Source organism: Oryctolagus cuniculus, chromosome 5, assembly GCF_051225735.1.
Source record: "Oryctolagus cuniculus isolate XC-2025 breed Fujian yellow rabbit chromosome 5, ASM5122573v1, whole genome shotgun sequence".
NCBI lineage: Eukaryota > Metazoa > Chordata > Mammalia > Lagomorpha > Leporidae > Oryctolagus > Oryctolagus cuniculus.
In genome coordinates, this window is record NC_142871.1 from 108,915,737 (window position 1) to 108,930,077 (window position 14,341).

General features: G+C 41.0%; 1 protein-coding gene across 7 annotated transcripts in view; it reads right to left on the reverse strand.

Moving 5' to 3' along the window:
* The window catches only part of PHF3 (PHD finger protein 3), an 85,329-nt gene that overhangs the window by 34,524 nt on the left and 36,464 nt on the right, over nucleotides 1-14,341 (reverse strand). For 5 of the 7 annotated variants that reach the window (XM_008263079.5, XM_008263082.5, XM_070074648.2 and 2 more), the window contains one exon: nucleotides 7,324-7,485. The exons of 1 other annotated variant lie outside the window; for it this stretch is intronic. In XM_008263079.5, the coding sequence (XP_008261301.4) occupies nucleotides 7,324-7,485 (162 nt within the window). Of the gene's footprint in view, nucleotides 1-7,323; nucleotides 7,486-8,303; nucleotides 8,367-14,341 lie in introns of those variants that run through there. One more of the 7 variants, XM_017345222.4, reaches the window with a different exon arrangement.

The following is a 14,341-nucleotide window of genomic DNA, read 5'->3' on the forward strand; positions in this document are numbered from 1 at the left end:
TCCTTTACATTAATGCCTACCCTAAAGTGAAATTATCACATTTTTAATCATTAAACATTTTCAAATACACAAAACCAGGTAATTACAAGTACCAGTAAAATCTGAAATAAAACTACCTGTGTCAAAAGCATCCACTGAAATTTCAAGATATAACCTCAAAAGAGTATTGATTCCTTAACAACATGCCTTCCTATATCACCATTCAAACTATCCTAAGAAAGAAAATGAAGTGAGGCCAGCATTGTGGAGTAGCAGGTTAAGCTGGGCTCAAGACCAGGCTGCTCCACCTCCAAACCAGCTCCCTGCTAACATGCCTGGAAAAGCAGGAAGGACAGCACAAGTGCTTGGGCCCCTGCACCCACGTGAGAGAATCTGAAGAAGCTGTGGGCTCCTGGCTTTGGCTTGGCACAACCCCAGTCATTAAGGCCATGTGGAGAGTGAACCAACAAATGGAAGATATCTTTCTCTCACCCTCTCTGTAACTCTGCCTTTCTAATAAGTAAATCTTAAAAAGAAAAAAGAAAGGAAATGAAGTATATACTACAGTACCACAGACATGTCACTAGAAACATCACAAATGAAAAGATCTAAAACAGAGTGGACATTTGGCATAGTGGTTAAGTCACCACTTGGGATGCTGACATTCCATACTGCAGTGCCTGGTTTCCATCCCAGCCCTATTTGAGCTTCCTACTAATGGGTACTCTAGGAAGCACTAGATGATAGCTCAACTAGTTGGTTCTCTGCCAGTCCTACAGAAGACCTCAGTTAAGGTCTTCAGCTGGGCCCAAGCTGGGGTGTTGCCAGCACTTGGGGAGTAAACAAGCAGATGGCTCTGTCTCTGCTTTTCAAATAAAATGAAAATATTTAAAAATACATATATTTAAACCAGAAAATATTCAATAAAGCTTGCTTTTCCTTCCTTCTTATCTTGATGTATCTTTCAGGGGAATGTTAAGAAACAAAATGAAGGGTCCAGCACTATGGCGCAGTAGGTTAATCCTCTGTCTGCGGTGCCAGGATACCATAGGACTGGCTGCTCCTCTTCCAATCCAGCTCTCTGCTGTGGCCTGGGAAAGCAGTCGAAGATGGCTCAAGCACTTGGGCCTCTGCACCCACGTGGGAGACCCAGAGGAAACTCCTGGTTCCTGGCTTTGGATCAGCATAGTTCTGGCCATCTGGGGCATGAACCAACGGATGGAAGACCTTTCTCTCTGTTTCTCCCTCTCACTGTCTATAACTCTACCTCTAAAATAAATAAATTTTTAAAAATGAACTGGAAAAAAAAGAGAAAAGATAACTAAATAGAAAACTAAGTAGAGAAACATCCAATACACTAAAATTCAAAATTAAAAGCTATTTCTAAGACTATGCATGTCTAATGCCTCTGAATCAACTCTGAATGAAAATGAACACTTCCAATTTTCTTAAATCTCCCATTTAATTTAAAGAACTACTATGATCCAGTATTTCAAGTATTTCCCCAATCTGACATTTCTCACTGGACTACTGAGAATTTTAAAGATACATGTCCAAGGCCGGTGTGATGGGACAGCAGGTTAAGCCGCCGCATAAGACACAGGCGCGCCAGTGCTGTGGCTCACTAGGCTAATCCTCCGCCTTGCAGCGCAGGCACACCGGGTTCTAGTCCAGGTCGGGGCGCCGGATTCTGTCCCGGTTGCCCCTCTTCCAGGCCAGCTCTAGCTCTCTCTCTGCTGTGGCCCAGGAGTGCAGTGGAGGATGGCCCAAGTGCTTGGGGCCCTGCACCCCATGGGAGACCAGGAGAAGCACCTGGCTACTGCCATCAGATCAGCGCGGTGTGCCGGCCGCGGCAGCCATTGGAAGGTGAACCAATGGCAAAGGAAGTTCTTTCTCTCTGTCTCTCTGTCCACTCTGCCTGTTTAAAAAAAAAAAAAGACACAGGCGTACAATGTAAGCACAGGTTCAAGACTTCTCCACTTCCAACCCAGCTCCCTAATAATGTGCCTGGGAAAGCAGCAGAAGACAGCCCACGTGCTTAGACCACTGCCACAATGTGAGAGATCCAGATGGAGCTTCTGACTCCTGGCCCAAGCCCTGCCATTGTGGTCAACTGGGGAGTGAACCAGCAAATAGAATATGCTTCTCTCTCTCCCATTTAATGAAAGTATGTCTTTCAAAGAAATAATGAATAAATCTTTAAAAAAAGGAAGATGTATATCTTCATTTACATGAAATAGTCCAAGATGGTGCTTATGATCCTGATGTAATTATTAGTAGCATACTCCTTCACTCTTAAAAGTATCCCAATTTGGAAAATAATATGATCATCATAATCTTATGAATACTTTCTAATTCCTGTAGAATTTAGCATGGTATCTACACATTAGGTAATTACTCAACAACTTTTAAAATTGTTTGATGGATTATAAACTGTTTATTACATGCTGAGTTACATAGTCTTTTTAAAATAACATTAATGAAGCTGTTTCAATATTTAGTTTCTTAAAGCCATAAAAACAGCTTTTAGCAATAGACAGCTCCACTTTATTCACCCTTGAAATAAATGAACTTGCAACACCCATTAACCATTTAATAATTAATTTCTAATACCTGAGAGGGTGATAAAAAGACAATGGATTTGCATATTCAACTGCAAAGACACTGAAAATTAAAGAAATTTTCCAAATCTAAGTAATCGTTAAGATGTCACTTTTCTCCTCTAAATGTAAAATGGTGTAAAGCTTAGTTCTATAGATAAAAATTACCATTATTTTGTTCCATGTTCATTATATTCTTTCCATTTCTCAAAATTTCAAGTATAAATACCAAATAAAATTGAGTGAAATATAAATCAAGGAAAAGATGAAGTAAATGCAGGCATCTTATGTTTATTCGTTTTTCAAAACCCCACTAAAACTACAGTAAAAGAATCTTTCTTGTGGGGCCTGTGTCGTGGCTCACTTGGTTGATCCTCCACCTGAGGCGCCGGCATCCAATATGGGCACCGGTTCTGTCCTGGTTGCTCGTCTTCCAGTCTAGCTCTCTGCTGTGGCCCGGGAGTGCAGTGGAGGATGGCCCAAGTGCTTGGGCCCCTGCACCCGCATGGGAGACCAGGAAGAAGCACCTGGCTCCTGGCTTCAGATGGGCACAGCACCAGCCGTAATGGCCATTTGGGGGGCGAACCAATGGAAGGAAGACCTTTCTCTCTGCCTCTCTCTCACTGTCTATAACTCTGTCAAATTTTAAAAAAAAGAATCTTTCCAGAAACAACATGAATCCAAAAGAAAAGCAAATATACAAGAGAGGATAAAACAATGACAAATTCTGAAAGCCAGAAACTGGTGATTAAGAATTGATTAGAAGACTCAAAACAAAGAGTAAGCTATCAGTTTTTTGGCAAAAACCAACACCGTTAACAGCTCAGCAGCCCTAGCTAGGAATCTGAGGGCCTAGACTATGGTTCAAAAGTGAATATGGCAGGGGTTGGATTGAAACCTCTTTAAAAAGAGGCAGCTGGATTGCTAGATGCCTCTTCTCCCCTATTCCACCTGTTAGAAAATTGTCCTTCCCAGCCGACGCCGCGGCTCCCTAGGCTAATCCTCCGCCTGCAGTGCCAGCTCCCCGGGTTCTAGTCCCGGTCAGGGCGCCGGATTCTGTCCTGGTTTTCCTCTTCCAGTCCAGCTCTCTAGTGTGGCCCGGGAGTGCAGTGGAGCATGGCCCAGGGCCTTGGGCCCTGCACCCGCATGGGAGACCAGGAGGAAGCACCTGGCTCCTGGCTTCAGATGGGCACAACATGCCGGCCGTAGCGGCCAGTTGAGGGGTGAACCAACGGAAAAAGGAAGATCTTTCTCTCTCTCTCTAACTCTGCCTGTCACAAAATTTAAAAAAAAAAAAAAAAAAAAAAAAATTGTCCTTCCCTGGTCCTAACCCAAAACTAGTAGTTTATTCGCTGGTGAGAATATAATAAGGTTCCTAAACTATGGAAAAGAATCTTAGACACAGTTGTCGGTGGGAATAAACTACACCAAAACTTGTGAGATTAGAGGCAGGTGTTTGTCATGGTGGTCAGGATGCTGCTTGGCATGCCTGCATCTCACGTTTAAAAATCTAGGTTCAAGTTCTGGCTCCGTTCACTGATTCCAGCTTCTTGCAAATGCACACTCTAGAAGGCAGCAGGTGATGGCTCAAGTACCTGAGTTTCTGCTACCCATGTGGAAAAACTGGACAGAGTTTCCAACTCCTGGTTTGGGCTTGGCCCAGGCCAAGTTCCAGCTATTTTGGGCATTTAGAGAGTGAACCAGTGGGGAGATCTCTCCCTATCTTTCTATCAAGCAAATACAATATTTTTGTGAAATTAAGTGAATTTATACATACCAAAAGCTGAGACACCCCCATTGGTTTCCCTACTAGCAGGGTTCCCACATGCTAATAACAATCTAATAAGCCTGAAAGGAAAAACCTGTATTCTGATGTAAGAGATTTTGCCAGCACACACACCATATGGTGATGCTCACGGTTGACAAAAATTACACATTTAATAGTTTCACAATTTTAGTTTCCTACCCTTAAACAAGGATCAAACATTTTAGGAAAATCTCTAACCTAAAATAATCATTTAACACACACACACACACACACACACAACACGCACACCCTTTTGTTTTTTAAAAAAATGCAGCAAGAAGAAAAGAGGAATTATAAAGGAGATACAACTCTAAAACACTATAAATATCTTAAAATACCATGACAATCCAGCTCCCTGCTAATGTACCTGTAAAAGCAGAAAAAGATGGCCCAAGCGCTTGGGCCACTGTACCCATGTGGCAAACCCAGATGAAGCTCCTGGCCTCAGCTGTTGCAGCCATATGGGGAGTCAATCAGTGGATGAAAGATTTCTCTCTGTATCTCCCCCTCTCTCTTTCTCTAACCCTGCCTTTCAAATAAATAAAATAAACCTTAAAATATTAAGATGTTACCAAATGGATCATTCCCGAAACAAACAAAAAGAACCAAAGTAGGTGGAAAAGTCTGAGGGTACAGATAAAAAAATTTCAGTATGTAAAGGAAAAAGTCAAGAATTGTAAAGTAGGCATTTCACTCTTGAATAGGAGTTCCAGAAAGCAAAAATTAATAAAAAGAATAACCAAAGAAATAGTTCAAGAAATTTTCTCAGAACTGAAAACTGATAGTTTTTATACTGGGAGAATCTACTGAATACCTAGTTCAATACATTTTCAACACATATACATTATATTTTCATGTTATGAAAACACTAGAGTAGAAAAGAAAGAATCAACAAATTTCCAGGGATAGTAGATAAGATACTCCTAAAAACATCAATAAACTTCTCAACAACACTAAAGTTAGAAGAAACTGGAGTAACAGCTTTAAATATCTGAAGGAAAATGATTTCCAACCCTGAATTCTGTCTCCAAAGGATTCTAGCATGAGAACAAATTAAATACATTTGCAGACATACAAGACACAAAGTGTTATCATCCTGCTCCTTTTTCTCACAAAACTATTGGAAGAGGTGTCAAATAAAAAAACACCACAAGAGTAAACAGGAAGAACAAGAAAGCACAAAGCAAGTTCAGATTCCTCAGAAGAATGGGAAGGGAAGGTCCATGAATAACAGCTTTGCTTCTAGGCTTACAGAGCTAACACCAGTTCATAGGAATGGCTCAGAAGACTCAAAAGAAATTTGTTAAATTACAGGCAGAAGCCGGCGCCGTGGCTCAATAGGCTAATCCTCCACCTTGCGGCGCCGGCACACCGGGTTCTAGTCCCGGTCGGGGCGCCGGATTCTGTCCCGGTTGCCCCTCTTCCAGGCCAGCTCTCTGCTATGGCCAGGGAGTGCAGTGGAGGATGGCCCAGGTGCTTGGGCCCTGCACCCCATGGGAGACCAGGAAAAGCACCTGGCTCCTGGCTCCTGCCAGGATCAGCGCGGTGCGCCGGCTGCAGCGGCGGCCATTGGAGGGTGAACCAACGGCAAAGGAAGACCTTTCTCTCTGTCTCTCTCTCTCACTGTCCACTCTGCCTGTCAAAAAAAAAAAAAAAAAAAAAAAAAAAAAATTACAGGCAGAATGGCAGCATACTTGACATGCAAAAACATTCTTAGTGGGGCTGGCGCTATGACGCAGCGGGTTAAAGCCCTGGCCTGAAGCGCTAGCATCCAATATGGGCGCCAGTTCAAGACCTGGCTTGCTCCGCTTCCAATCGGCCTGGGAAAGCAAAAGAAGATGGCCCCAAGTCCTTGGGCCCCTGCACCCATGTGGGAGACCCGGAAGAAGCTCCTAGCTTCGGATCAGGACAGCTCCAGCCATTGTGGCCAATCAGGGATTGAACCATCAGGTAAGACATCTCTCTCTCTCTCTGCCTCTCCTCTCTGTGTAACTCTTTCAAATAAATAAATAAATCTTTAAAAAAAAAATCCTTAGTAAAGAATTAGACAACTGGCACAGTAGTTACTTTGTAATTGCTGACATATATACAGAAAACTAAGTAAATAAAAACAAAAGCAATTAATCAGGAAACCAAAAAAGTTGGACAGGAAAAAAAGTGGCCATAGGTTTTTAAATGGATTATCTCTAATAGCATCTACATTCATAGTAACATAAATTATAACTCCTGATCTAACAAAATTATATACTGAAAGGAAAAAAAAATACTTTTGTGTAACAGGAAGAAAAGGAGGAAGGAGGAGGGACCAGCAGAGTGGGCTAAGCCTCTACCTGCAGCACCAGTATCCTATATGGGCCTTGGTTAGTATGCTGGCTGCTCTTCGTCCCAACCAGGAAGAAGAGCTATGGCCTGGAAAGCAGAATGAGATGTCCCACATGTACCCATGTGATGAGATGGGCCCCTGTACCCATGTGGGAGACCCAGAAGAAGCTCCTGGCTCCTGGCTTCAGAGAGGCCCAGCTCCAGCCATTGTGGCCGTTCTCTGTCAGTAACTCTACCTGTCAAATAAATAAATCTTTAAAAAAAAGAGAAGGAAGGAAAATCATCATTCTTAGTGAAGAGTCAATAAATATGTGAATCAAAATAACCAAAAGTAGCAATATATGCACTTTGCTTAGACATGAAGACAACTGCCCCAAAATAAATCCAGTTTAAAGAGTTAATAGTGATTTCCTCTGGGAAAGAGGAAATAGGTAGTGGGACACTGAGTACTAGAAACAAACAATAAATTGATATAATCTCAAAACTGATCATTGTCAAAATGCTTAGATTAGCAAACATCAAGACGATATGCTCTCTCTGCCCAGCAAGTGCACAATTTAACACATCTGTCCCTATACCTCTGATTTTCTAGCTGGGCCTCTTCGGAAAGATTACCTTGTGCCATTAAACGAGGTGACTTTCTTGGCGATCTCACTGAATTTTCTTCTACTTTGTCCCTCAAATTCCTGTTAGGTAAAATCAGTTCTTCTTCATCAATGGTATCATTGCCACTTTCTTTAACAACTCCTTCATCCATAATATCGTCAAGACCAACAACTAGAAAAAAACAAAAATAACAAAAAAAAATTAATTTTTAAAAATACTGGGATATTAAGTATTTAAAGGCAGTACAGAAAATTTTGTGTGATAGTTTTAATATAACATATCTGATACTGTTACTACTAAGCTCTCAATTCAGTTTTACAAATTCCTACCTTGTGATATAACCAAAGAGAAGATCAGCTATAAATTTTCCTGATTTAACCTCGACTATCACTTTCGTTCATCATTTGCAGTCCCCTTTTTGAAAGTCTTGGTGACTACACTTGGAGATTTCAATTACTGCAATTTTGGTTAAGGTAATACAAGAGATTCCTACCCTGAAAAGCTTATGAGTGTAGGTTCATACTAGAATCAAAAATTCTAACGAGGATGTTAGTACTCAGAGACACTGCGAATGTAACTTCTCTTTCATCAATAGTAGGGAAAATAGCAGGTGTTTAGTATCATAATTTAATTAAGCTTACTTTCTCCTAGTCAACGGACAGGGCCATTTAACTGGGGAGGGGTAGCAAGAAATGAGAAAGACTGGGGAACACTGAAGGAAATATTAACAATGTATTCATATGGCATTAGGTTTATTTCTGTATAAAACAAATGCTTCTTAATTAGCCAAAATGTGCAAGCATTTCTCAGAGAGCAGTTAAATGGAATCTTGCAATAAGAATGTCATTATCAGGTCTGGATTCAAATCCCTAGAAGAACATCTAAATAAAACTTGATCAAAACAAAACACAACACAACCTTGACCAAGTCACTTAACCTCTCTTGTAATTTATCTCTAAAATGAGAATAACAATATCTGTCCTACCTACCTCACAGGGTTGTTGTGAGGATCAATTGAGATGATGTATGAGAACTCGCTCTGTAAACTTTAGAACACTATACAAATGTTAGTTATTATCTTCATCCTAGGGGTTAGAAGGAACCTCAAGAAGTTATCTAGTCCTCATCTTTGTATCCAAGTGGAACTTCATTTAAAAGAGCTCAACAAGAGAATGGTCTACCCTAAAATTTAAAGAGAACAAAATTCTTCATAAATACTTTCAAATGGTACAATCTTTTTGAAGAGCAATTTGACAATAAATAGAATCATTAAACTGCTCACTCACTTAACCAAGACAAATTATAAAGAACAGAGGAATTGTAAAGAAATTGTAAAGAAAATGCTGGCCAGAAAACCCAGCATGAACCTTGTTAGAAATAAACAAGTAAAATGCACATGTACGTACATTATTTATCTAGGGGAGAAAAGGAGAAAATAGATAAAACTGTAATACCAAAAATATATTTTCCAAATTTCCTGCTATATGCATGTATTTCAGTATGTTTTTTTTTCCCCTTTGGTGCGAAAAAATTCATTCTTTAATTCCACGTAATTACAAACTTCTTGAAGCCTCTCCTGTTCATCAGTGAGCTCTCCCCATCTGATGCTGCCTGCCATGTTATCATGCAGCATGAAAGCCCTTACCAGATGCCAGTGTCATGCTCTGGGATTTCCCAGCCCCCAGAACCCTAAGCTAAATAAACCTATATTCTCCACATTTGGTATTTAATTACAAAAACAGAAAACAAAGACAGGTCCAATCATTCAAAACCCTCTTGGTCAACAACCTAGGGTTACAGTAACAAGACTGCATTGAGATGTTTCTCAAAAGTCAGCTTTCAAAGAATGCATCCTTTTCTATACTTCTGTTCCTCCTGGTAACATATTTCCTTGATCTAAAATGCCACCCCTACACTGACTCAAGCTTTATATTTCCTCCCAAGATTTTAGTGCTTAATCCAAACCAGACCCCCAACTGAAGCATCTCCTTAACTTCTTGGTGTCTCAAATTCTGTAAAATGGAGATAATTCAAATAGGTTACTGTGAAAATTGATGTATAAAGTACTTTGAGCCATATCTGGCATTCAGAAAGTTCTACATTAATTATCCTGTTTTATAGTCCATCTTTTGAACCCTAACATCAAAAATTATGTACCTCTTCTTCCTTTTTCTCAACTCCCTTTAAAACAAATCAATCCACAGAAAATGTTATCTGAGATTTTTTTTTTTTTTAAGATTTTACTTATTTATTTGATAGGCAGAGACCAAGAGAAAGGTCTTCCACCTGCTGGTTCACTCCCCAAATGGCCACAATGGCCAGAGCTGGGCCAATCTGAAATCAGTAATTCACAGTACAGTATGAATAACTGCTGGCAAAAACCCTCCCAAATAAGTATATGGGTTTTTAAGAGAGTTAAATACAACACCTGTTGCTAAGAAATTGAGTAAATAAAAAACTGCCCCCTATCACCTAGCTCCAGGATACCTCCTCTCCTGAGCACCTACTGGGCCTCCCCTCCCACTGTAACAAAGCAAACTGAGTATTCCATGTCCAGCTGTTTAGAAATTGGCCAGCTACATTCAATATATTTACCAAAATGATGAGTTGGGTTATTTAAAAAAGAAAAAGAAAAGCCATGGCCTAAATCTTTATGAGACAAGGGCACCAACCATGAACTACAGAAAAAAAATATTATTCTTTTCTTTCCCTTCTATATTCCAGAACTGAGTATCACTCTCATTTTCCAATTATGGCATAAAATTTATCCTACTGAATTATCTCCCTGAGCCTGAACTTGGAGCTCAATAACATTCCTTCTATCTCAATCCCAAATTCTCCTGATCAAGTTTGTTGATATCCAATGCTAGTCAGATCTAATGTCATCCTGATGATATTATTCCAGACTGTATAGTTCCAATCTAACTTTTTGGGAAGAGGAAGTGTATGAGATCAAATAAAATTAAGCCACTTGGAGTCAAACTTATAGCATTTGTCAACAACTGGGATTGGTTTAATTCTACACAAAAGGGGAAGATTTTAAGACAGGAACATTAAGAACTCTTCACATTTCATGTGTGTTAATTCTGCTGGCAGTATAAACAGCTCAAATTACTAGGTCATTTATTTCCTCTGTTACAAAATTAAGTATCAGAGGAGAAACAAAATAAAGAGCCTAATATCTTTGCAGTATCCTAACAATAAAGGTTGGATATACACATTGTAAGTACTGGGCTGTTAAAGAAACAAGACAATATACGGACACTTCCTCTTAACCAAAAGCTTTCTCATCTAACATTACAGAAGGCTATCCAGCCTTCACTTAGTCCTCCTTTAGTGAGAGTTCAATCCTTCACAGACTAACATGTTCACTCCAAAAAGATGATATAGAGTATGTTGTACCCTCGCAAGTTGTGTTTGACATACAACACAATTAACCACTTTGGGGTGAATTTATATTTTTAGAGGCCATCATTTGCCTAACTTGAAAAATAAATAATGCTACCATATGTTTTATCCCCATTCAGTTCCATCTTAAATTTTAAATTCTAAAACACAGGTTTACTGAGTCAAACTCTGCAAATATATCTATTCTACCATGACTTAAAGGTGTGTAAAAAGGAAGATAATCACCAAATACCTTTCCAAAAGAACTGCAAAGAACCTTCACGTTAAGCCTGAGTAAGAGTAATATGGCAACCGAAAAGTCAGATGTGCTGTAGCACAGCAGCTTAAGCCACCACTTGGGATGTTCACTGCCAGTTGAGACCTGCCTGCTCTGCTAATGCATCAGGGAAGAAGCAGATGCCAGCTCAAGTACTTCAGCCCCTGCCGTCCACATGGGAGACCCAGACAGTCTCTGGCTCCTGGCTTCTGCCTGGTCCAGCACCACTGCTGAAATCATTTAGGGAGTGAAACAGCTGATGGAGGAAATCTCTCTCTCCTATCATTCTACCTTTTAAATAAATAAATCGTTTTTTAAAACAAAATAAAAAGCACAGTTATTAAAAAGGCTTAAACATTTCAGATGTGTATACTGTCTTTTTGTCTCTTATGTCATTAACTTTTTTTTTTTTTTTTGACAGGCAGAGTGGACAGTGAGAGAGAGAGAGACAGAGACAAAGGTCTTCCTTTTTGCCATTGGTTCACCCTCCAAGGCCGCCACGGCTGGCATGCTGCGGCCAGTGCACCGCGCTGATCCGAAGGCAGGAGCCAGGTGCTTCTCCTGGTCTCCCATGGGGTGCAGGGCACAAGCACTTGGGCCATCCTCCACTGCCTTCCCGGGCCACAGCAGAGAGCTGGCCTGGAAGAGGGGCAACTGGGACAGAATGCAGCGCCCCAACCGGGACTAGAACCCGTTGTGCCGGTGCCGCTAGGTGGAGGATTAGCCTAGTGAGCTGCGGCGCTGGCCCCTACTTGGTTCTTAATATGCTTTCTCTCAGTGACTGATGTGTGGGTTTTTTTTTTTTTTTTTTTTTTGAGAGAGAGGGAGGAAGACACATGCACGCTGGCAGAAGGTGGGGGAGGAGGGAGTGGAGGACCTGAGAGCTCCCACCAACTGCTTCACTAACCAAATGCCCACAGTGGTGGTGGGGGAGGGTGCCAAAGCTGGAAGCCAAGAACTCAGTCTGGGTCTCCCACATGTAGAGACCTGGGACCCAACTATTTGAGCCACAATCTGTTGCCTCTCAACGTCTACAAATGCAGGAAGTCACAACTTGGGAGCGACAGCTGGAAATTAAAACCCAGGCATTTTGATGCAGGACTCCGAAACCTTAACCAGTGGCTTAACTGCTAGGTCAAATACCCACCCAATATGAATTCTCTATGCATATTTATGAATATTTTGTTACCTGTTTAAAATATTTTCTATCTTTTGCATTCGTTTAGTATTCGGTATCAATCTAAATAAATTTTTATTCACAATGCTTTCTTCAGTTACACACACTGTTAAGTCTTATCTTTAAATATTTGCAAATATCTCAAGTTTGTCAAACACAAATTCCTAGAAAGAATTTACAAGTATATTCATGGGAAGAGAGCTTTCTATCAAATAAGTTTTAAAAACACCAGGAACTCCATAGTTTAAGGAGGAATTTATAGGAACTTTCATTGAAAGGGAGCTGTCAAATCTAAAAAAAAATGAGTTGAAGGAAGTTTAAAAACAGTGTATTTCCACAGAACTTCAATGTGCTAAAAGGCATCAATGAGAGAAAAAAATGTATGTTTCAGTATAATTGTTTCCTCAACTTTATATTTTCATAACCCCCCAAAATGCACCAAAATAACTGTTATTTCAGAGAAAATTTTTCTTTTCCTTCTTATTGACATTTTGTAATCAATTCTGCATGGAAAACGTTAAAGAAAAGAGATTTCCAAAAACTGTTATGTTAATACCTAGAAAAAGAAGCCAGAAATGTACATGTTCAACAAAGATTTTTCTACACAGAAGTGGCAGTGGTGCTTTTTTAGTTTAAAAAAAAAAAAAATTATCAAAAGTACACATGCAGGCCGGCGCCGTGGCTCACTTGGCTCATATGGATGCCGGGTTCTAATCCCAGCTGCTCCTCTTCCATTCCAGCTCTCTGTTGAGGCCCAGGAAGGCAGTGGAGGATGGCCCAAGTGCTTGGGCCCCTGCACCCACGTGGGGGACCAGGAGAAAGCACCTGGCTCCTGGCTTTGGATTGGCGTAGTTCCGGCTGTAGCGGCCATTTGGGGGGTGAACCAACGGAAGGAAGACCTTTCTCTGTCTCTCTCTCTCTTTCTCATGGTCTAACTCTATCTGTCAAATAAATAAAAAAAGAAAAAGATAGGCCATAATATTTAAAAAAAAAAATCACACATGCACATAGTTTTTTGTTTTTTCTTTTAATTTTTTTTTTATTTTTGACAGGCAGAGTGGACAGTGAGAGACACACAGACAGGAGTCAGGAGCTTCTTCCAGGTCTTCCACGCAGGTGCGGGGCCCAAGGAGTTGGGCCATCCTCCACTGCCTTCCTGGGCCACAGCAGAGAGCTGGCCTGGAAGAGGGGCAACCAGGACTAGAACCCAGTGTGCCGGCGCCGCAAGGTGGAGGATTAGCCTATTGAGCCGCAGCGCCGGCCGCACATAGGTTTAAACAGTCGTTTCTTCAGTTCCATTAAGTTGTTAAGAAAATCATTAATGCCCAGCAACCACTTCCCCTCCAATTCCTGTCTGAACTTCAATTTCTTCATGGGTAGGTTAGGGGAAGGGGAGAACAACAGAGAAGTACCAAGACAAACCAAGTAGGGGCTTCCAGGCCACAGAACTTCAGCTTTTTTCTTTGCCTGAAATGGACAATCACAGCACTATAAGCACAAAAATGACATGGGCTAACTTTTTAAAGTATAGATCTTGGTGCTCTTTTTAAGAACAGTCTATAGGGACTGGCGCTGTGGCGCAGTGGGTTAACGCCCTGGCCTGAAGCGCCAGCATCCAATATGGGCGCCGGTTCTAGTCCTGGCTGCTCCTCTTCCTATCCAGCTCTCCGCTATGGCCTGGGAAAGCAGTAGAGGATGGCCCAACTCCTTGGGCCCCGCACCCACCCACGTGGAAGACCTGGAAGAAGCTCCTGGCTCCGGATAGGTGCAGCTCCAGCCGTTGTGGCCAATTGGGGAGTGAACCATCAGATGGAAGACCCCTCTCTCTCTCTCTCTCTCTCCCCCCCTCTCTGCGTAACTCTGACTTTCAAGTAAATAAATAAATCTTTATAAAAAAAAAAAAAAGAAAAAAAAACACAAGAATATTCTATAAGGAATCCCAAGAGCAGAAGCTGGGAAGTCAGAGGATACTGCAATGATGCAGATGAGACATGTTAATAGTATGTTATGGTTGCAGGGAAGAAAATCAGAGGCACAAGTAGTAGCATTCTGGATAGTCTGAAAACACAGCCAGCAGAATTTGCTGATTACCTGAATACGGAACGTTAAAAGGGGAGTAGGGAGAGACACAAAGGATGATTTCAAAGTTTTCTGCTGAGAAACTTAACAGAAAGAATTACCATTTA